Below are 24,671 nucleotides of genomic sequence, written 5' to 3'. Positions count from 1 at the left end.
CAGAGGATTACATGAGTTAATTACTACATGTAAAATGCTAACAGCAGTCCCTGGCACATGATTAGTTCTCAACAAGTGTAAGATACTGTTATTACTCTACATGTAGGAAGTAGCAGAGTTGATTTCTGTCTGGTTTCATTCATTCTTTCAGCAGACGTTTGTTGAGCACCTGCTATGTGCTATGTTCTGGGGAGATAGCCCATCATCTTAACCATTGTGCATTATTACTTCCAGTTTAATTTCAAGGAAGATGTTCTCCCCCTTTGTAGGAAATTGGAAAATAATGACACCAAAGAGATGATGATTCATGGTCCACCAACGTTTTGTCTTTAAGTCTTCAAAATAAGCATCATGGGTGGGTATTGCTTAAAGAAAGGACATCTTGAAGTCATTCCTGTTGATCTCAAGATAGTGCTGACTTTTTGCTGGAGCCTATGATAAGAAGAGAATGTAGCTACTGATATAGTTGCTCACATTAAAAAAAAAAAATTGAACCTATTGACAGAATGATGCTTCTGAACTCAGGAAACACAGTTTTTCTCAATTTACTTTTAGAGGAATTGGAGGTTTTATATATATTTAGTAAACAAAGCATTTGCCTTTGAAGAACAAAATGAAATATTTAAGTTGATAGAGGTCAAGCTTTTTAAAGCCAAAATAAATTGAGAAAAATCAGGTCTTTCTACTAAAGCTGTACTGAGTCAGGAATTTGAAATAATATGAAATATTGGATAGCAGTTGTGTGTTTTAAAAAGGCAATGGCTTTAATTAAAATGACTATCATCTGGATAATAATCAGATATCTGACCAAACAGGCTTCCAGGTTTGGGGCTGCTGTCTTCCCTCTAGGTTGACGTTTCTGACTTTTTGATATTTCGTCAGTGTCGTTCACAAGCTGTATTTGCTTGAAATGGCAAAGGAAGTCCACCCTTGATTGTTCTTCACAGTTCCCTGGCTTTGATGAGTCCTTGCTGGACATCCTTCTCAACGAAGTGCCGATAAGAATACACACACAATAGAAAAATAAAACAACTGAAAGCTGAAGCAGAAAGAGCTGAGACTCTGCTGTATTTAGCTGTGTGACCTTGTGTAAGCCACAGTATTCCTGGGCCCTGGGTTTCTCTTGCATAAAATAAAGTTTCTAGGGTCTCTTGCTGAAGTTAGGTCAACTTTGGAATTTAATATCCACCAAGAGAGATAGGAGATGTACAGCACATTCAGGGGACAGTGATTCGTGATTTATGTAATTATAGTAGCTTTGTTGACTGTTGGAAAATAGCAGTGGCAGATGAGTCAGCCTGGCGTGTAGCTATCGGAGATCAGTGAGATGCTTTTTTTGTTAAACTTATGCTTTAGTCAGGTTTTTTTTTTAGGTCCCAATGGTCAGGGTGATGCCAAGTTCCAGAAATAGAAGCTCAGATCTTGTTCAGAGGACACTGTGGAGGGGACGGTTGTCACGAACTTGTTTTCCTAGCCGAGCCTCCACTTTGGCTTTCCCTAGGGAAGATGTTAGTGGGTGACCATGGGGGTGTAACATCACCATCCAGCAAACCATCCGCCCCAAACATGTTGCTTGGAAGTCACTATCAGTGACAGAGAAGAAGCAGGTGGTATTTCAAATCTCCTTCCTCTGCCTGGTTTGGTTCTCCAAAAATCCATGTGAAAGGGAAACTCCAGACAAATGCATGTTCTGTATTAGGAGCTCCAGCTGCAAACACCTGGACTAAACGTGGGCTCCTCTAGAGACAGGCAGATCTGAACCATCCATCCTTCATCCTTCCTCTGGGTGCCTTCTCCAGTAGCTAGAGAATCAGGGAGAGAATCCCCTTTCTCTCAGGCACGGACCCGAGCTTGCCTAATCTGCTTATTCCGTGCTTCCCCACACAGCCCAGCTGGTCCTCCCACCGACTGATGCAAATCCCCATGTATAATAGGAAGAGGTTGGGCTGGGGGTCAAAGGAGGCCTCACTCTGAATCCCAGCAGCGCTCCTTCCTGGCTGTGGAACTTGGGATAACTTAACTTGGGCAGCAAGCATAGTGGTATTAATAGTCTTATGCAGGTAGTGTGTGTCTTCATCGTGTCGTCAAGAATTGCACTGTATTCTTTCTTAATTTTTTTTTATTGGAGTACAGTTGCTTTACAGTGTTGTTTCTGCTGTACAGCAAAGTGAATCAACTATACGTATACATCTACCCCCTCTTTTTTGGATTTCCTTCCCATTTAGGTCACCACAGAGCACTGAGTAGAGTTCCCTGTGCTCTACAGTAGATTCTCAGCATTGTATTCTTAAACCTTGTGAAAACGCCTCCTCCTTAGAGGAGAGAGAGTGAAGGTGGGGCCGAAAACTAGACCTTGACCTTTTCCTCCCTTCATCCCTGAGAGGGTGTGGAGGCAGATTTGACCTCACAGAGATCAGCAGGGACCCTGCCTCCTACGAGGGACCCCCCGCCACGAGGACAATGATCTTCATATTCTGTAAGCAACGATCTACTTTAAAAAAAAAAAGAATCTTACACAAAACTGTCGTGTGTAAAATGAGTTAAAGACTTTCGTTTATAAAAATATGGTTAAGTTGAAATTTATAATAAACTCAGGAAGAACGATAAAGCAGTTTCAGTGAACAGAAATTTGAAATAACGGAGAGAGTAGATGACTTTTATGATCTTTTTCCTATTACATATAGATAAGTAATTGCAAAATTTTTTTAAACATATATTTGTATTTCCAAATAAAGTCCTTCAATCAGTTATTTATTTATTTATGGCTGTGTTGGGTCTTCGTTTCTGTGCGAGGGCTTTCTCCAGTTGCGGCAAGCGGGGGCCCACTCTTCATCGCGGTGCGCTGGCCTTACACTATCGCGGCCTCTCCCGTTGCAGAGAACAGGCTCCAGACGCGCAGGCTCAGCAGTTGTGGCTCACGGGCCCAGTTGCTCTGTGGCATGTGGGATCTTCCCAGACCAGGGCTCGAACCCGTGTCCCCTGCATTAGCAGGCAGATTCTCAACCACTGCGCCACCAGGGAAGCCCCAATTTTTTTTTTTTTAATTCATTTATTTTTGGCTGCGTTGGGTCTTTGTTGCTGCGTGCGGGCTTTCTTTAGTTGTGGCGAGCGAGGGCTACTCTTGGATGCGGTGCACGGGCTTCTCGTTGCGGTGGCTTCTCTTGTTGCGGAGCACGGGCTCTAGGCGCGCGGACTTAAGTAGTTGTGGCACACGGGCTCAGTAGTTGTGGCACACGGGCCTATCTGCTCTGTGGCATGTGGGATCCTCCCAGACCAGGGCTTGAACCCGTGTCCCTGGCATTGGCAGGCAGATTCTTAACCACTGTGCCACCAGGGAAGTCCCTCAAATGGTATTTTTTTAAACAGATCTTCTTTGAATCAAGTGATACTGGTCAGAGAGAAAAGATAGAAGGCTTATTATGCCAAAGCTGCCCAAAATATATAGACTAGCATGTATTTGTTCACATGTAACAGATGGGAATCAACTTTTAAATTATTGCACTTTTTTCCAAAATGCTTATACATTTAAAAAATGAATTTAAAGTAAATGTTAAAACATCTGAAATACCTCCGTAGAATCCCAAGGTTTGGTAGAAGACTGTTCAAAACACACTCCCTGAAGTCTTACAGCACTCAGATCTCAATTTGCTCTCTGTTTCCTGTTTGATTGTAGCGTACAGTTTTCAATACTGAAAGCTATTTGATATAAAAAATGGTGACATCTGAATAAGGTCTGCCGTCTGGTTGTCAGTGCTGGATCAGTGTCAGTTGCTTGTTTTGATATTGTACTTGAGTGATATAAAATGTTGCTTTTGGGGGAAGTTGGGTGAAGGGTGCATGAGACTCTCTATACTATTTTTGCAGTTTACTCTGAGTTTATAATTATTTCAGAATTTAGAATTCTTTATAAAAAGTCATTTGAAAATGATCATTTTCTAATTAATTGTTAGGAGGGAGTACAACAAGCCTGAGTGGTGTATATACCACACTTTTAAAGTGGATTTCCATCTATCTTACCTTATTTAAAAAAAAAGCATCTTTCTTTCCTTGCCACTGAGTCTGTATCCTCCACACTCACTCTGTCACCTACTGTGACACTGTTGAAATTTTGGAAAGAAAACACAGCCAATGGCAAATCAAGGAGAGCTCTCTTTCAGGAAAACTAATTTAGCTGCCGCTTAATTACTTAATAAGAAAATGGTGCCGAAACCCAAGAGTTCATTCTGCAGTCACCTGATACAGAAAAAGGTCTATGAATGATGTAGCATGTTTTTCTGAAGCATTCCTGTGCTCAAACCATTAGTAATTAGGCCAGAGAATATCAACAGGCCATGAGATCATAGGGCCAGACGTACAAATCAGCATGCCCTATAGTCTGTTGTGATGATGCAACATGAGGCGTGTTATTCTACATGAGAAAAGATAAAGGAGTGAAGATAATTTTAAAAGAATAAACCTTTGATCCATTCACTTCTCCGTGTGTAAAGTAAAAGTGGTCATGGCAGTCATGAAATATAGTTCTCTGTTCTCTTGGATTTTACAGTGTGCTGTAAATTACTGCCTTGTTCTTTGATAAGATTGATGGTGGTTTTGCTCTATCACTTGGAGAAATGCAACAGAATTCCCTGAGCCAGCCGTCTGTCTTCAATGTAATTGGCAAAAAGAGTGATTGTCTTGAGTGTTTTGACTAGAAATGTATTGGTGGGGTTGATCAGGTCTATCAGACACCTGCGAAGGTGAGCTGACCTCAGCACATTGCTTTAGCAAATGTTTTAACATATGCTGGTAGAATTACATTTAAAAAAAATCCATTTACTCCACCAAGCCTGTAAGGTCCTGTGCATTAAGTAGGGCATTCGTTCTGTGCCAGTTGTGAAGCCTGCCTGGGCTGACCTGAGGGACCAGGCTCTCAGCTCTCCAGACACCACTCTGTCTGACCGGCTTTTCTGGCTTCTCCTCCAGGGTTATCAATGCCGGGAAGAGCACACACAATGAAGACCAAGCCAGCTGTGAGGTGCTCACCGTGAAGAAGAAAGCAGGGGCCGTTACCTCAACCCCAAACAGGAACTCAGCTAAGAGACGGTCCTCACTTCCCAACGGGGAGGGGCTGCAGCTGAAGGAGAACTCGGTAAGACCCTCCCTCATCCCCCGTTCTCGGGTGAGAGGAACATGCACGCTGTGGCCCCATCGTGGGATGTTCGGAATGGAAGAGAGAAAAGCCATGTCCCCAGAGTTAGTGGAGTGGCAGGTCTGTGCTCAGGGTATCACACCGTCACAGCGAAGGTGACACATGGAGTTAGGAGGAGCTGGTGTTGAATTCCCTGGCGGTCCAGTGGTTAGAACTCCGAGCTTCCACTGCTGGGGGCCCGGGTTCCATCCCTGGTTGGGGAACTAGGATCCTGCAAGCCGAGCAGCATGGCCAAAGTAAACAAACAAACAAACAAATAAATGGAACAGCTAGTGTTTAGGTTCTAAACCTTTAAAGTAAAGGAAACACCCATATCATGTATGAGATTTGCTGCAAGAATTAGTATATATGTTTGGTGGTTTTCAAGAAGCCACTTCAAGGTTTTTGTGAAGGAGATGGTCCCTGGAAGCCTCGCAGAAGGAGTGGGAGGAACTCTAGCCATCGGCTTGCGGCCCTGCTAGCACGACTCTGCCCCTCTCCTCCCCTTGCCTGCCCCTTAGAGTTGCCCAGTTGGAACCTTGCTTGATGCTCTTCCAAATTAATATTCGTTTCAACTGGCCCAAAGCCCTTGCATCCTATGGGGCAGCCCTCCAGACCGAATGCCCTGTTGACAAACCACAGAGCGTTTCTCCTCTTTCCAATTTCTGGAGAACAAAGCAGACATCCTTGGAAAGTTCTGAAGAAGCTCTCAGAAAAGTATAGGGAATAATCAGCACTCTGTCCATCAGCAGATTTAGTCCTACAGAAAAGAGACGTTAAATGGGATGACCCCAATGTGACTATTTATTCTAATGGTCTTAGGATATTTTTGTATGTAAATTTTTATAGGATTGTAAAGGATCTAGGAATCTCTTCTTAGTCTAAGTGATAGTGTCTTATTGCATTTGCGCTTAGGGAATAAGAGTAGTGATTTATTTTGTTAGCATGAGTTCCACTTAGGGTTAGAAAACACAGTGACCTATGGAGATTCATCAGTTGTACTTGCTTTCAAGGCTGAAGGAAGCACTGATTAGGCCTCTCCCAAAAAGCGAGAGTCAGGGACCCAGATGGGCAGGACAAAATAATACTGGTTAAGTGCATGGGCTCTGGAGTAAGACGTTTCAGAACAGTCCATTGCTTAAAGCTGTTCAGTTTGGGGATAGTTATTTATTCTTTGAGCCTCACCCTTTCTCTTCTCTAAAAAGGAAGAATAATAATGGTAACTACCAAAAAAAAAAAAAATGGTAACTACCAAATACAGTGGAAGAGGCTAGTTGCAAGAAATCCAACAGTCCATGTGAAGTCTTGAGCCAGTGTCATCATTAATAAATCCTTGATCAATGCTAGTGATTATTACCCTAAAGTCAGTTCTACTTGTGTAATCCTCTGCGGATAATGCCCACTGAGTTTTCATTCATTTGTAAACTGGAGATCACACAATGTCTTTCGTACCTACTTGATGGACTTATTTTGAGGGTTGAGTTTTTATGGAAAAGGGCTCAGAAAATGTGAGACATTAGTGATAATTGGGTATGGGTGCCAGTGACTTAATGTTGCTCTTTCCCCTGGCAGGTGTCCTCTGCCACTGGATATAAAGTGATTTCTGTAAAACTAAGTCAGCGTTGACATTTGGCTGAAGGCCTGTGGGTGATGGCGTTTTCCCTTGTTGCTAAGTTCCTCCTAGAAGTGGAACCAGGAGTAACTTTTTACCTTTCTTTCCTTAAGAACAGTGAAACCAGCGCATAAGCCCTTTCGGATGGAGCCAGGGCCCTCCTTTGTGATGGCTCTGAACCTCTGTGGGGTCCATGAGCCACTAGGAGGCAGCAAGGACATGCCATGCAGAGCCGGCACCTCTCCCCCTGCATGCCTGCCTTGGCCACGGCAGCTTCACTTCCACCTGCCTTACATATTAGGCTCCTTATTAGAGTTTAAGGCAAGAGCTGTGCTGCCTTTTTCCTTTGAATTGTGGGAAATTATACATAAAATAAAAGTTACCATTTTAACCATTTTTAGGTGTATAGTGCAGTGGCATCAAATACATTCATATTGTTGTGCAACCATCAGTATCATCCATCTCCTGAACTTTTTCATCTTCCCAAACTGCAACTCTGTACCCATTAAACACTAACTACCCCTTCCTTCTCTCCCCCTTCCCCTCCCCGCCCCCCGTCCCTGGCAACTACCATTCTATTTCCTGTCCCAGTGAATTTGACTACTCTAGGGACCTCCTATAAGTGGAATCATATAATATTTGTCTTTTTGTAGTTGGCATATATCACTTACCATAATGTCTTCAAAGATTATCCATGTTGTAGGATGCGTCATAATCTTATTCCTTTTTAAGGCTGAATAATATTCTGTTGTGTGCATACATACCATTTTGTTTATCCCTTCATCCATCGATGGACACTTGCTTTCATTGTCTATTGTGAATATTACCACTATGAACATGGGTGTTTGAATACCTGTTTGAGTCCCTGCTTTTGATTCTTTTGAATATACGCGCAGAGTGGAGTTGTTGGGTGATACGGTAATTCTGTTCAGTATTTTGAGGAACCACCATGCTGTTTTGCACAACAGCTGCACCATTTTACATTCCCGCCAGCAGTACACAAGAGTTCCAATTTCTGCACATTTTTGCCAACACTTGTTAATTTCTGTTTTTCTAAAATAATAGCCGCCCTAATGAGTGTGAAGTGGTACCTCATTGTAGGTATGTATTTCCCATGATTAGCGATGTTGAACATCTTTTCATGTGCTTCTTATTGGCCAGATATATCTCCTTTAAAGAAATGTCTGTTCAGGCCCTTTGCCCATTTTAAAATTAGGTTGTCTGTTTCATTGTTGTTGTTTGTGCTGCTTTCTAAAAGCTTGAAAAGCATAATCTAGTGCGCCAGGTGACTCACTGAGTGCGGGCTGTGTTCCAGGAACTGGATGCTGAGGATTCGGCAGGGAATAAAACAGACAACAATCCCTCCCTACAGGGAGCTTGCGTTCTTTGACGGCGACAAGCAATTCAAATATATAGCGAGGCAGATAAACACTACGGAGAAAAACAAAGTAGGGAAGCAGTAATAATAGGAAGCGTGAGCCGCAGGGTGGTTAAAGGAGGTGTCAGACCTGAAAGGGGCAGCTGTTGGGAGGAAGAGCCTTCTGACATCCTAGGCAACTGTAAGAACGCTGAGGCAGGAACAGGCTTGCAGTTTCTCAAAGAATCTGCCAGGAAGCCCGTGCGTCTGGAGCAGACATAGTAAAGCCTGGATTGCAGGTGACATTGTCAGAAAGGTTATAGAGGAGTGAGGCCAAGTGGCAGGACCTCAAGGCCGTTATCACGACTTTGGCTGCTACGCTGAATGAACAGTTTTGCTAGCAGAGGTCACTGGATATACTGCTTAAAAGAGGCCGGTGATTTTTGCCATCTAAAGACATCCCTTAACTCAGATATGGTGACACTGAGGAAAGGGCAGTGACGGCATAGGGCCCAGGGCAAGAAAACATCCGCAGGAGACAAGTAAGGTGGGTCTCCCCCTTTCCCCCTGTGATTCTCTTCCTTCACCCGGCAAATGTGTGCTGAGGTCTGAGTCTGCACGCTGGGCCTTGGGGCTGAGGAGATGAACTCGGTACAGTTCCCATCCCCCTCGAGCAGAGTTGGGGAGGGGAGGAGGCGTCGATAAGCAGCAGCGCTACAGTGGAGTGAGTTTTAGGGGAAAGAGAAGAAGTCCAGGTTGTGTGGACGCCTAGCTCAGATTGGCCCCTGGTGGTTTGGGGAGCAGTGGAGGGGAGAGGCTGGGTCAGGTGAGGTAAGGCTCCCTGGAGAAGTGACATTTGAGCTGTCGGAATTAACCAAGCAAATAAGAGAAAGGGGAGCTCCTGACAGAGGGAACGTGCAAATGCGGAGACAGGCTGGCGTGTGAGTACGTGGGGCATGTCTTCCCGTGTTTGGGAGCACGTGTAGTCACTTGGAGGGGAATGAGACAGGAGCAGCAAGCAGGTGTCACACGTGAGGGCCATTGAATGCCCTAATAAGCTGGAATTTTAACCCGTGACTTCAGACAAGGGCATAATGGACTCATGACAGTGGGGGGGCTGACTTGGAAGACCAGGGGAGCACACCTAGAGGCTGGGACACCTAGGAGTCTGGCTCGTGCAGAAATCTGGGTGAGAAATGATGAAAGCTCGAAATAAGGCAGTGATTAGAGCAAGGGGCAGGCTCGGAAGAGATGATGTGAGAGGTACTGTTGAGGTTGACCAGGTGACCAACTATGTCGGGCAGGGGAGTGTGGGAGATGCCAGGTTTCAGCCACTGGGTGCTGGTCCTTGAAAGTGGACCCCTGGGGCAGGCACAGGTTCAAGGTGAGGAGATGGGCGGAAATGGCGACTTGAGTTTTGGGGATGCTAACTTTCCAGGGGGGAGTGTATTGTAGGAAGTTAGAGCTGAGGGATTGGAGCTCAGAGCAAGTCTAGGGGGGCTTAGAATTCAGGAGTTACAAGCCCAAAGGAATTCCAAGAAGAGAGGGGAGCTGTCAGGAGCAGAAGTAGCAATGCTGTGGGCCACAGAGAGGTCAAGAAAAATAAGGATGAAAAAATGGCAAATACTATTATAAGCAAGAAATGCAGCAACAGGATAAATAATGGCATCATTATTTCATTTGCAAACAGAGAGTTGACAGGCATGAAGGATGGTGAAAGGAAGATGCATGGACTCTCTCCAGAAAACATGTGATGAATTTCTCCCTCCTTTTCGACCTCTTCATCCCCAACAAACTTTGTACAGTCAAAATAAATATTTCCACAAGACTTCTTTAACGTATAATATCACCTTCATCTTGGAGATTGAAGAAAGCCTGAAGTTTCCTGTAAGATCACATTAGATTCACCATGAAAAGAGGAATCATCACAGGAATTTTTTTATATGTTAGAAACATAGGAGGGACTTCCCTGGCAGTCCAGTGGTTAAGACTCCGCACTTCTGCCGCAGGGGGCGCAGGTTTGATCCCTGGTAGGGGAACTAAGATCCCGCATGTCACGCAGCATGGCCAAAAAAAAAGAAAGAAAGAAAGATCAGTGATGTACAAGGAATTCAATTCAGCAGGAGCCTAACTTTGTATTTGATAACATAGGGTAGTTGGGTAGCAGTGAGATGATTATTTATCACTACAGATAATTATTGATTGGTATAAAGATTATAAGACAACTTTAAATTTTTTAAAACTTTTTATTTTATATTGGAGTATAGTTGATTAGCAATGTTGTGTTTCCGGTGTACAGCAAAGTGATTCAGTGATACATATACATGTATCTATTCTTTTTCAAATTCTTTTCCCTTTGAGGTTGTTACAGAATATTGAGCAGCGTTCCCTGTGCTCTACGGTAGGTCCTTGTTGGTTAACCATTTTAAATATAGCAGTATGTACCTGTCAGCTTTAAGCCGTCAGTCATGCCAACTTATAGAGAATTATTTTATCCTATTAGTACAAGTAATTGTGTAGCCAAAGGAGTCAAATTAATCCTCCTGTTTTAAAACAAAAAAGATTTTGGTGGATAAAATAACATACACTCTGTTTTGCTTCTCGTAGCTTCCACGAGGCATTTGCTGAAGGAACGTTGTTTCCTGTATTTGGGTGAGCTCTTGACAGCAGCGCCTTACTTATAAGAAAGAAAATACAAATTAATTTCAGGTTCCATCTACATATAAAGGAAAATGTCAGGAGCAGAAGAAGCCATGTTCGAGAGAAGTCATAAAACTTAAAAGGAATACAAACAAAAGAGTTCCAAGGTGTTCTGTGCTATAGTTTTTTAGCCTGAAGAAATGCAGTGGGATATGGTGAATTACTGATTGTGTCCTCCCTTAAAAAATACTCGGCAGTGGATCTAGTTTTTTCTTTTTAATTTAGAGTTTAGTGATATAATTAGTGAAATAAAGAAAGAAACATTTCTCTTTCGAGGAATAAGGAAGAGAAGTTTTGAGATCTCTGGATATGAAGTGACTATGAAGGAGAGAAGGATGTTTTCTGTGACAAGTTGGGGGTGGACTTTTCCTGTGCCGGCATCGCGTTGGGTAGTTGGTGTCTGAAGAACCTTTAGCCCACAGTCAGGCAGGTAGGAAATTGATACTCCGTGGCAATGTGCAATCCTCTCCACATTCCTACGCCTCTGATTATTTGTTTGGGGACATAGGGTGTATAGCTAGGAAAGAAGAGAATCTAGAATGCCAGCATTTCTGAAAGACATTGTCATAGAATCGTCCCTTAGGGAAGATGCTGTAAGCTTGTTGAGGGCAACACCCTCTCCCCCAGCATCCTCCTGCCTTCCTCCTACTGAAGCCTTTTTAATTCACCTGATCATGACTTGTGGGAACTAATCACCATTACTAGGTTTTCTTTCCTTTAATTTGAAAGGTGTTAAGAAGTCCTTATTTATTGTACTGATTGCCACCCGCAAGTGAAAACAGCTTTTCCAAGAGCTTTTGTTTTTCAGTTCCCAAGTACATAGTCATTCTAGGAATGGGATAAAAAGAGGACCATAGCATATGGCTTCTCTGGGGAGGGAGAAAGAGTTCACTCTTAAGGGCATCTCATAACCTTAGTATTAAGATGATCTTATGTAAGATGTGTGGGTGGGAGATAGGGCATTGTGGCAATAACCAGGACATTCTCCCCCCACATCTGACTCCCTGTTTTGAAAGAGATTATTTTTGGCTTAAGCCGAATCGTGTGGACACACGCATTCTAAGTCTTATTTCCTTCAGAGCCCCCTTATGTTGTTTTAGTCAAAACAAATCAAAGTATGTGGTTTCAGTGTCTGTTAGTTCAGTGTCTAATTACAATAACAGGAGATGGCTGTGTCCACATCACGGCCAAGTTCATCAGCAGGGAAGAGGAAAGCTGATTATCTTTCTCAGCAGAGGATAGGGCAGCACTGTGGGAATTCCAGGCAAATAGGATCAAATTGGGGTGGGGAGAGGTAAAAAGGAAATGAGAAGGGGCCTTTTCAACTCTCTGGAGTGAAGATTTGCTGTTCTTTTTATCTGTTTTCTGTAAGAAGGACTCAGTCAGCCCCCCCAGAACATTAAATGAAGGTTTCCCGTGGTTCCATAGTGGCAGGCCTTCTGGGGCATTTGGCCACGTTTGGCTGTCTGCTTCCTGCAATGATGTCAGCTATAAAAAACAATAGGAGCGTCCTTTTATTTCTCTCATTGTGTTTATTACTCTAAATTTTCCCTCTCAACTAAGGTCTTTGTTCTGAGCATGTCAAGAAAAACATAACATTTCCATTTATCTACTTAGATTTTTTTGAAGCTGGCGTGCAGTGGTTTCTCTCAAAACTCTTATCTCTTGGTTCCAGGGATTAGAACTCTTGCCAGTGATTAAGAAGAAAGACTTTACAACTAGGAATTGTTCAGGGTGATGTCAGTTAGAATAACTTTACAGTTCCCTCCTCAGTGGGAATTGATTCACTCTGTAGACCAGGTTTGACCAAGATGTACCTAGTTGCTGAGAACGCAACTCAAACTTGGTTCCTCAATAGATTTTCCCACTGTGGCAAATCTTAAGGCTAAAGGAAAATAAATGGTGCTGAGATGGAAGTTTCTCCTTGTTTCACTTGCAGTCTGATTTCCCCAGAGCTTTAGGTGGGAAGAACATTGGCAAGAGCAATAAGCTCTTGAGATTTTCTTTTCTTCTTCTTCTTATTTTTTTAAAACCCAATATTCGGCATTCATGTGCCAGACACAGCACTGATCTTAGTGCTTTGCCAATATTAATTCCTTTAACCTCATAATACATACATAAGTATGTACTATTCTTATCTTTATTCTACCAATGAGGTAACCGAGGCACAGAACTGGAAAGTGTGGAGCTTGGGTTCAACCCAGGCAGTCTGGCCTCCGAGCCTATACACACTGGTAACATGCTGCCTCTTTATCCATTAGCAGCTGGGAAATATGGCAGGAAAATCTCCTTGGAAAAGTATGAAATGAAAGAAGAACAACTCCTACTGTTGAGATGTATAATTTCAATATAATTTGATGCTAAAATTTTTCTCATTTCCATTAGGATTTCTGTTTTGAATTAGGAGTTATTTAGCAGTCTCCCCTGTCGGCTCAGAAACTGGATAACAGCTCTTATTGATTCAGGTGAAGAACACAATGGAAATGAAATTGTTCATCATCTTATAGTCCATTTTTTTCTTGCTAAATTATTGAAGACCATTGTTTGCCTGAAACCATGGCAAGTAGAAAAAGCCTTCGGATTGAACAATAATGAGTGCCTTGAGTTTGAATCCCAGCTCTGCCACCCACTAGACGTTACCTTGTGAAAGTTAGATGACCTCTCGATGCCTCAGTTTCCTCATCTGCTGATTAGGGGTAATAGTTCCTACTTCATAAGATTATTAGAATTAAATGAGTTAAAAATATGAAAAGTGGGACTTCCCTGGTGGTGCAGTGGTTAAGAATCCGCCTGCCAATGCAGGGGACATGGGTTTGAGCCCTGGTCCGGGAAGATCCCACATGCCGCGGAGCAACTAAGCCCGTGCGCCACAACTACTGAGCCTGCGCTCTAGAGCCCATGAACCACAACTACTGAGCCCGCATGCCACAACTGCTGAAGCCTGCATGCCAAGAGCCTGTGCTCCGCAACAAGAGAAGCCACTGCAATGAGAAACCCGCGCACCGCAACGGAAAGTAGCCCCCGCTCGCTGCAACTAGAGAAAGCCGGTGCACAGCAACGAAGACCCAACGCGGCCAAAATAAATAAATAAATAAAATTTTTAAAATACGAGAAATGCTTAGAATAGTGTTTGGCATGTAGTAAATGCTCAATTAATATTATCTGTTGTTATTCTAACAGTGGAGTTTGCAGCTGCATTTCAATATTATATCTCATTACTTGTGTTTCTACTGTAAACTAATTTAAGGAGAAGCTTTTGATGTATAGAATAATAGTTTGAGAACATTCCCGAGCTAATTTTTGAGTCTAGAATAAAGCATCACACAACTTAGCCAAAACGATCACCAACTTTATACTTCCCGTCTCTCAGAAATTTTTATTTAACAGTGTTTTTACATATGGCACTAAATTGCCATTTAAAAACAAAAACCAAACGTACTTATCCTACATCTTATTGTCTCATAAAGTGGAAGAATCGAACCAAAGACATCTGTGTTTAGTATTATCAGATCCTGAGAAGGAAGCAGTGCTCTTTTACATATATGAGAATAAGAGATCTTTCTCATTAGGGAACAAAATATTGGACTAATTTAGTCAGAAAGAGACGTATGTTAAGAACAAACAAACTAACTGTGCTGTACGGGCATGATTCCAAGTGGACAGCAGTAGAACGTGGGCCCAAGGAAAGACTTGTCACGAAGTTTCTTCACATCTTAGCTTCATCATCAGTGGATTTATTCTTCTGTCACGAAGTTTCTTCACATCTTAGCTTCATCATCAGCGGATTTATTCTTCTGCCTCATACTGTGCTGCTGTGAGATCACATGAACTGGTGACTGAAAGCTCTGTGGATGAAATGCCTAAAAACAGATACTCTAATTCTGCACCCTCATCCTTGCTGTGATACCTTGAAGCCTGGCCAGAAACTTGGTGGAAATCAAGTCATACAGTAGCTTATAGTGGGGATCAGAGGAGTATGTCAGCTCTCTGTTTCCCCAGTGGAAAATAAGTCATCCCTCTTCTTGGGCAAGAAAGGAGGGAGGCAAGTGTGTACCATGTTCATACTGAGCCTTTTGTAAAATTGACCAAAGGATTTAACTCAAAGTGGGATTTCCACATTTGTGATATTCCTTTCATGCTGTCCTCAGGTGATCTGAATACCTGGTGGGTTGGGACAGGGAGGGGAAGTTGAGGGTGAAATTAGCGGTGAACCTGTGTCTTCGGGGAAGGCAACCAGGAGGATGACACCACTTTTTCCTGTAGGACAGCTGTTTCTAGAGTAGCCATCTCCAAGCCATCAGTTAAAGACAGTATTTTTGAGTATATACCCTTAATATACGTGTTCATTTATTGATACATAGCCATACTACTGAATATCCATCTAGTATATATTTAACAATTATAAAAGCATGTTAAGTATTTAAAATATAAAGGCAATAAAGATGAAAAGGCAATATTTTAAAATATAACAGCTAACAGTTACATGGTGTTGATTATATGCCAGGCATTGTTCTGTGTGTTTTTCATGCAGTAACCCATTTACTGTCTTGTTAAGAGCAGAGACTTCTTGTTTCCATGAGCTTATATCTCAAGGCACAATTCATCATTAACAATCGCAAGTATAATTCCATATTTCAACTGTCTCCTTGAGCACATCAGATACTTTTGGCTAGAATGGTTATTATTATTGTCAGATATGACTAGTTGTCATTGCTTGGAGTGGGAAGTGCCAGGTGTGACATGTTCTTTTTTTGCTCATGTTTTCTATTAGCAATTTCTTTGCAGGGATTCTTAGAAACCTCTATTTTGTGAGGGATAATTGAGTTAAAAACTTCATAATATAATGTGCAAGACCACTCCGTTGGGAGCACATGTACCCAGGAATACGTCGCGATAAGCCAGAGCTAACAGAAGCGCCAGGGCACCAATGCTCCATCATGTCCTGGAGACTTACCGACCCTGTGAGGGCGCCAGTGTCAGCCTGTATGAGAAATACTAGCCAAGGTTAATTTTCTTCTTCCACATTAGGTGAAACAATATGAAAGAATTTCTAATTCTAACGTTCTCCTCTTACATGCCGACTGAGTGTTTTAAGCTCCCCCTCGACTTTGCGTGCTCTCTTGTGGAAAGCGCTCATCTGGAAGGGAGAGCGGTGAAGCGGGCTTGCAAACTGTGAGCGCTTGTGCGGTGGGTATGCGATGCAAAGCCTGGTTTCTTTGAGCTGGTACCAGTGTGTCAAACCTCATTCTTTGGTATTCTTTGTGTTTCCTACCTTACATCTCAACACTTGTGTAGGGCTCCACAGGAAACATTTGAGGTTTTCTCTAGAATCTCCCCTTCTTTGTCAGCATGCTGGAGGAGGGGTTGCCTCATTGTCTCCTACATGGCTCACGAAGGCTGTTTTGCCTGTGGGTCCCCCAGAGCTGAGGGGCATGTGATGTGGCTCCTGTTTCAATAGGGCTAAAACCGAGGCTATGGCTTTTTGACCTCCTTGCTTAGCTGTGCTGGAATTACAGCTGCAGCTGCATGGACACAAGCTGCTTGCCTTCGAACTTATTTTAGCTTGTTGTTCGGTGGATACATTTCTGTTTGGTGCAATCTTATACTTCTTGAAAGGCCCAAGGAACCCTTCCCAGATAAAACTTACTAAGTTCTGGCATTATATATGATCATGAAAATGGGAAAAAGAAAATAAGCAATATGATTAAAAAGCAGTTTCTAGAACTTTAGAGAAAGGAGGATATAACATTGAGCCTACTTTAGTGAAATCCTAAAAGAGAAACTGAACTTTAAACTCCCAATTTGTTACCTTCTGGAATATTCCTTAGTCTTATTGCAGATGTATTCCTGAAAAGGGGTGGGAATGTGTGTGTGTGTATTATAAATTACATAGAAGGCTATTTTTTTTTTTTTTTTGTAAAGGAAATAACTTAGAATGCAACTGGAAAACTTTTTTTTTTTAATTTTTATTTATTTATTTATTTTTATTTTTGGCTGCTTTGGGTCTTTGTTGCTGCGTGCAGGCTTTTCTCTAGTTGCGGCCAGCGGGGGCTACTCTTCGTTGCGGTTCCCGGGCTTCTCATTGGGTGGCTTCTCTTGTTGCAGAGCACGGGCTCTAGGCGCCCAGGCTTCAGTAGTTGTGGCACACGGGCTCAGTAGTTGTGGCTCGTGGGCTCTAGAGCGCAGGCTCAGTAGTTGTGGCACATGGGCTCAGTAGTTGTGGCTCACGGGCTCTAGAGCACAGGCTCAGTAGTTGTGGCGCACGGGCTTCGTTGCTTCGCGGCATGTGGGATCTTCCCGGACCAGGGCTCAAACCCGTGTTCCCTGCATTGGCAGGCGGGTTTTTAACCACTGTGCCACCAGGGAAGTCCCAAAATTCTTATTTCTTAAACTGCTATATTGCTTTGAAAAAATAAAGACGAATGAAAAAATCCATTTTCTCCCTTCCTTTCTTTGTATATTTAGTAGTTATTGAGCTTTTAGTAGTTACTGAGTAGTTCTATACCAGGGACGCCCTGGAATGCCATAGTGAATGAGACACACGTGAGTGTCCGCCTAGGCCGATACAGACATGTCCGGCAATTCCACACCAGTGGGATAAACACTGTTGTAGGGGATGTACAGGGGCTGAGGTGGTTCAGGCAGGCTTGGTGGGGAGGTGCTGCTTCCACTGAAAACTGAAGGATAAGCAGTTATCCAAGCAGAGGGCCAAAGATGAAGGCAGAAGAAAAACATGACACTTACAGTCTTACAAGTGAGGCAGAGTTAGAAGAGAGAGGACGAGAGCATTCCCGACCACTGACAAGGAGCAAGAGAGGAGCAGCACCTAGATCATGCAGAGCCCGCGAGCATCCAGAAGACGGAAAAGTACTTTAAGAGCAGTAGGGGGTGATGGAAGGTTCTATGCCGTGACGGAATACAGGTGTATTTGCAATGAAATTGCAGACTTGCGATGCGTTGAAAGCACTGTGTTCATGTAAGTTGGAATTTTTCAGTCCTCTCTCGTAGATTCCCAGCTCCAGCCCCAGCTGCCTTATTCCCAGCTCAGACCCCTGACGTCATTGTAGTCCCTTGATGCTGGTGTGACATTGAGGAGGTGTTCATTCCTCAGGTTTCTCAGATGTGACTTTATGCCTCACACCGTGCACTCTTATCTGAAAGCAGCCGATGGCACCGTTTCAAGTAAAGAAGAGGGTGAGGGAGAATCAGGTCCTCGTATTATCCGTTTCAGAATAAATGTATGGCACGTCCTGTTTGATCACGATACTTTCAAAAGTAGATCTGAATTCTCTGTTAATGTCTCGGTCCCATTTCAAACACCACATAGCCCACTCCAACCTCATATTTCTCCTTGAAATGTCTCATGAAGTCCTCTCTCCTGGCCCAGTGGTACTACCCTGATCTAGGCCCTCTTTGCCTCAGGATAGACCTCTGTGAGCCCCTTAAATTCTGGTGCTTCCTTTTCGCGGTGCGCCTGCAGAACGCGTCGGCATCCGTGCTCCCCCGGCCCGGCTCTCAGCACTTTTCAGGGGCGGAGGCATCTCCTTACTCCTCGTGGCCCGAGGCAGCAAACTGGGGCTCCTGGTCTGCCTTGCTGGACTCCAGAACCTCACCCGGACCTGAACCTGGCCCTCAAGGTCGGCCTTAATCAGGTCACTGTCCCCATGGGCCTCCATATATATTTATATATATTGCTCTTTTCACCTGCATTGCCTATTAGTTGCGCCCTTTTCGCAGAATATTCTTTCTTTCAATCCATCATTGCCCAAGCACGTGGACAGACAGTCACGGACAATATGATGAATGCTGCAGTCAGGGTGGGCACAGGGGGCAGTGGGGGCTTCCAGGAGGAGGTGACAGTTAAGGTGATGACTAAAAGACAGGTGGGGGGGGAGGCGGAGGGGGAGGGGTAGTCGTGGTTTGTTGAGAGCTGCAAGCATTGTAGTTTTTTTTGTTTTAAGTTTTGGATTTTTCTTTACTTTGAAAAACATTAAGTATCAACTAAAAAATACACCATGCAAAAGAAGGAAAAACACCTCATTTTTAGTACCTATAACAACACTTTCCCCCGTTTTTGAGCAAGACACTCAAGCATTGTAGTTTTGCGTGGGTGGGATTTGGGGTAAGAGATGGAATGTGGAGAGAGAATCAGAGCCTGCAAACCCGGGCTCATAGCCTGGAGTCAGCCTGCCGGGCAGGTTGTTAGGCTGGTAAAAGACAGTGATCAGATTTTGTGTTTTTTGAAAAACTCAGGTTCCAGAGTGAAGTGGATTCATGAGCCAGGTGTCCATTAGGGCAAGCTTTCCCTCCAGGGCTGGGCGGAGTGCCGGCTGGTTAGAGCATGAACTCTGATCCCAGCTGCATCGCTTAATAGATGGTAACCTGGAGTGGTTACCTTCTCTGTCCCTCATTTTCCTCCTGTAAAATGCGGATAGTAACCACACCTCCTAGGGTGGTTATTCATAGGATTGTAGTAAGGATTAAATGAGCGGATATTTGTAAAGCATTTAGAATATCGCCTGTCAAATGATGGGAAGGGTGCTCTAGGGCCGTAACTGGCTGTGTCTGTGCCTTTGTGGTCTTTTAGACTCTCATAGCTGAGCTGGCATCAGAGTGTGTGGTGAGAGCCTGCTTTGTGTTTATTTCCCCACACAGTATATCACGCATTTGAAGTTCCTGCCATAGGAGGACAGTGAAGGTTTTGAAATCTCTTGATGGGCTTGGTTTTATCTAGTTCAGAGGCTTTCAAAATTTTATTTTAAACTGTCGAATTCTTTTATCCAAAATCTTTTGCAAAACCCTGATGTTTATAACTGATGAAACTGATGAAACTGTGCTGCTCTGGTTGGAATAATAGTCATAGGGACTCATCACTTCAACAGCCACTAACCTTCCTCTTTCCTAAGGCACCTATTCAGAACTAAGGAACACAGTTTGGATACCACTAGTCTGATCAGTTTAGGGAGATGTAAGTGACTCATCCAAGGTCGTACACTGAACCCATGGCAGATTTGGGACTAGAATGTAGGTCTCCTGATGGCTTAGCAGCCCCCTTTCCATTAGACCAGGGGTTCTCAACTGTGACTGCGTGTTAGAACCCCCTGGGAAGCTTTAAAGAAGACGAATGGTGGGGCGCCACCTTCAGAGACACTGCTTTTAATGGGTCTGGGCTTGGCCCCTGCATCAACCTGTGCTGGATTTATTCAGCCTACACTTGATTTGTGGAAAGAAACTTTCTTTGTGGAAAAAATTATGTCTTACAAGTTTTAGCTGTGAAAATTATTAATTGCGTTTAAAAAATTTGCTGTACCAGACTTTATAGCACTGTGCAGAGGTGTTCTCAAAAGGAGAATGTTGAGCCCTTCTGAGCCCCACGTCAGAAGTCCCTCAACCAAGCTGCCTCGTGACTGTTTAAAAATTCCCCAGATATTTTGTCAGCTGGTGGTGGTTTCGGTAGCTGCAGAATGCTCTGTGTTGTTGAAGGAAATGGTTGGATTACTTGTCAGAAAAATTACAGACTTGCCTTTTTAAAATGTTGTAGCATTCCATGGCAGTGTGGCTCATTATTTCATGGGGCTTGATCTTCTTTGATTCAAATCATGACTCTGGAAACTTGGTAAATTTTGGTGTCACAGAATCTGTGCCCAGACGCTGACATGACTGCTGCTATCCCATCCCTCGCCTGACCCTGCTGCAGCTTCCTCAGAGATGTTTGCTGGATTTTAATTTAATCAGGTATAGAAGGACTGTGTGCATAGGTTTCGCTCAGGTGGCCTTGGGCCCTTTGGGGAACTGGATGTGATGAACAAGGAATCCTTTCCTTTTGCCACTTTTCCCTATTTGTGGGGATGTAATATGGCAATATGTACTTTACTAATGCAGCAAGTAGCAGGAGCTAGCGGTGGGGTTGGCAATCCTTGCAGAGTAGTGATGAGCATAGATGATAACTCAGAATGTGCAGACGGACAATGCTATTTCTATTGGCGACCGAGTCACAGATACTGCTGATACCGCTGTGCTGTGTTGCCGACACGGGGAAATGACAAATTTCAGAGGTCTGTGGAAATAAAGGTGGATTCATGGACTCTCTGAACGCCCTAAATTAAGAACATTTTCCTGGGGGTTCAGGTTTATTCCCAGTGGACATCCACTTCTGCCTCCTTCAGATTCTTTTCTGTGCTTGTGGGCTCCTCCTTCCTGCCACGTATGCCGCAAGTCCCAGGATACTATGCACCCTTGCTTCTCCACGTGCCCAGCTCTTGTTACAGAATCTCACAGCAGTGGCTCATCGAAATGTCATGAAGCCCATGTGACAGCTTGCCCAGGGCCTGTGCAGCATCCACAACCAGACCTCAAGGGCCCAGGCTCCTTCTGACCTCCTGCCCCCACACCCTGGGCTGCAGCTTTCAGCCTTTTTGGCAAGAGGGTTATGCTACCTCCAGGTGTCGCTACTGTGACCCAGGCAGGAAGAAAGGGGGAAGGATAAAGGGGAAAAGACCAGACCCATTGAGTTGTCCTTTTTTGTCAAGAAATCTGTAAGTTTCCTGGAAGTGTCCACCCAGGACACTTCTTCTTGCAGCTCACTGGCCAGAGTGAGGCTATGTGACCACACAGAGCTGCGAGGGAGTCTGGGATGTATTTTTAGTGGATAAGTTGCCGTCCCAAACAGAATCAGTAGTGAGGAGGAAGGGAGGATAGACCCTGCATGAGCATCTACCAGAATCAGCCCCGTCACCTGAGCCTCCTGCTACTTTCCTCTCCTGGGCTGCCATATCACCTCTCAGTCCATCCAAATTCTACTTGTCCTGTCTTCAAGGTCCACCTCTCCCCCACTTCCCCAGCCCACACTGGTCTGTCCTTCTTAGACATTGAACTTGCAGGATTAGCAGAGGCATCAGAGTCTTCTAAAGAAGTTCCCTCACCCCTGCCATTTTGGTGAAGAACTGAAGCCCAGAAAATGACTTACCTGAGATCATATTGTAATGGTAATGATAGCAGTGCCCCTAACGCCACACGCACACACACGCATACACATACACACACACACACACACATGCACATGTGCACACACGCACATGCACATGCATACACGCACGCACACGCATACGTGCACACACCGCATACACATACACACGCGCATGCACACAGACACACGCACATGCATACACCTACACACGCACACGCGCACACACACACACGCACGCGCGCGTGTGCCCGCTTGCTCCAAATGTGTTACTTAGCTACTGATGAGGCATAAATTACCTCTTAACCTCCCCAGTACTCCTCTGCCATAAGGTAGCTATCACCTGCCTTGTAGTTCCCAGGAAACCATGGCACAGAGATGTTAAGCAACAGGGACGTCCAGCTCTAGAGTGACCCAGACAGGGTCCAGGGCCTGGACTGCCTTCCTCTCCTTGCTCTGTCTCCCACTCAGCTGATTGGTATTGAAGATGCCATTTGAGTCCAGATCTTCTAATCCTTAGGTCATTGTTTTTTCCACTTAACTTTCCTCGGAGATAATGTGCTTGTTCCTTCTCTTTACGGTGCTTTTAGTCATTCATAAGTGTTTCTTCCTGCCTGGATTTGATTGTGTCTTATTAGGGTGGTATTTACCTCCTAACTGACATCCTCACTTTCACCCTTTATTCCGTCCTAATCCTCACAGCTTAGCTTGAATGACCTTTTTTTGTTTTGTTTTGTTTTTTAATAGATCTTTACTGGAGTATAATTGCTTCACAATACTGGGTTAGTTTCTGTTGTGCAACAAAGTGAATCAGCCATGTGCATACATATATCCCCATATCCCCTCCCTCTTGAGCCTCCCTCCCACCCTCCCTATCCCACCCCTCTAGGTCATCACAAAGCACTGAGCTTATCTCCCTGTGCTATGTGGCTGCTTCCCACTAGCTATCTATTTGACATTTAGTAGTGTATATATGTCTATGCTACTCTCACTTTGCCCCAGCTTCCCCCTCCCACCCCGTGTCCTCAAGTCCATTTTCTATGTCTACCTCTTTACTTCTGCCCTGCAACTAGGTTCATCAGTACCATTTTTCTTTTTTCTTTTTAGATTCCATATATAACTATTAGCATACGGTATTTGTTTTCCTCTTTCTGACTTAACTTCACTCTGTATGACAGACTCTAGGTCCATCCACCTCACTACAAATAACTCAATTTCGCTTCTTTTTATGGCTGAGCAATATTCCATTGTATATATGTGCCACATCTTCTTTATCCATTCATCTGTTGATGGACACTTAGGTTGCTTCCATGTCCTGGCTATTGTAAATAGAGCTGCAATGAACATTGTGGTACATGACTCTTTTTGAGTTATGATTTTCTCAGGGTATATGCCCAGTAGTGGGATTGCTGGGTCATATGGTATTTCTTTTTTTAGTTTTTTGAGGAACCTCCATACTGTTCTCCATAGTGGTTGTATCAGTTTACATTCCCACCAACAGTGCAGGGGGGTTCCCTTTACAGCACACCCTTTCCAGCATTTATTGTTTCTACATTTTTTGATAACGGCCATTCTGACCATTTTCATTGTAGTTTTGATTTGCATTTCTCTAATAATTAGTGATGTTGAACATCTTTTCATGTGCCTCTTGGCCATCTGTATGTCTTCTCTGGTGAAATGTCTATTTAGGTCTTCTGCCCATTTTTTAATTGAATTGTTTGTTTTTTTGGTATTGAGCTCCATGAGCTGTTTGTATGTTTTGGAGATTAATCCTTGGTCTGTTGTTTAATTTGCAAATATTTTCTCCCATTCTGAGGGTTGTCTTTTCGTCTTGTTTATGGTTTCCTTTGCTGTGCAAAAGCTTTTAAGTTTCATTAGGTCACATTTGTTTATTTTTGTTTTTATTTCCATTTCCCTAGGAGGTGGGTCAAAAAGCATCTTGCTGTGATTTATGTCACAGAGTGTTCTGCCTATACTTTCCTCTAAGAGTTTGATAGTGTCTGGCCTTACATTTAGGTCTTTAATCCATTTTGAGTTTATTTTTGTGTATGGTATTGGGTAGTGTTCTAATTTCATTCTTTTACATGTAGCTGTCCAGTTTTCCCAGCACCCTTTATTGAAGAGGCTGTCTTTTCTCCATTGTAAGTTCCTGCCTCCGTTGTCATAAATTAGGTGACCATATGTGCATGGGTTTATCTCTGGGCTTTCTATCCCGTACCATTGATCTACATTTCTGTTTTTGTGCCACTACCATAGTGTCTTGATTACTGTAGCTTTGTAATATAGTTTGAAGTCAGGGAGCCTGATTCCTCCAGCTCCATTTTTCTTCCTCAACATTGCTTTGGCTATTTGAGGTCTTTTGTGTTTCCATACGAATTGTAAAATTTTTGTTCTAATTCTGTGAAAAATGCCATTGGTAGTTTGATAGGGATTGCATTGAATCTGTAGATTGCTTTGGGTAGTATAGTCATTTTCACAATATTGATTCTTCCAGTCCAAGAACTTGCATCTGTTTGTGTCATCTTTGATTTCTTTCATCAGTGTTTTATAGTTTTCTGAGTACAGGTCTTTCGCCTCCTTAGATAGGTTTATTCCTAGGTATTTGATTCTTTTTGTTGCAATGGCAAATGGGATTGTTTCCTTAATTTCTCTTTCTGATTTTTCCTTGTTAGTGTATAGGAATACCAGAGATTTCTGTGCATTAATTTTGTATCCTGCAACCTTACCAAATTCATTGATTAGTTCTAGTAGGTTTTGGTGGCATCTTTAGGATTTTCTGTGTCTAGTATCATGTCATCTGCAAACAGTGGCAGTTTTACTTCTTCTTTTCCAATTTGTATCCCTTCTGTTTCTTTTTCTTCTCTGTTTGCCA

The 24,671-nt window shown here is 43.4% G+C and overlaps 1 protein-coding gene and 1 long non-coding RNA gene across 4 annotated transcripts in view; both read left to right on the top strand.

The window, feature by feature from the left end:
- LOC309609612 overlaps positions 1–24,671 on the top strand; it is a 526,119-nt gene that overhangs the window by 303,799 nt on the left and 197,649 nt on the right. The gene's annotated exons all lie outside the window — the stretch shown is intronic.
- PPM1H (protein phosphatase, Mg2+/Mn2+ dependent 1H) overlaps positions 1–24,671 on the top strand; it is a 275,787-nt gene that overhangs the window by 100,853 nt on the left and 150,263 nt on the right. For all 3 annotated transcript variants that reach the window (XM_082351253.1, XM_082351252.1, XM_082351251.1), the window contains exon 2: positions 4,963–5,128. In XM_082351253.1, coding sequence (XP_082207379.1) covers positions 4,963–5,128 — 166 coding nt within the window. The remainder of the gene's footprint in view (positions 1–4,962; positions 5,129–24,671) is intronic.

The sequence above is a fragment of the Balaenoptera borealis genome, assembly GCF_965194805.1.
Source record: "Balaenoptera borealis genome assembly, chromosome: 13".
Classification (NCBI taxonomy): domain Eukaryota; kingdom Metazoa; phylum Chordata; class Mammalia; order Artiodactyla; family Balaenopteridae; genus Balaenoptera; species Balaenoptera borealis.
This window is presented reverse-complemented; position numbering and strand designations above follow the sequence as displayed.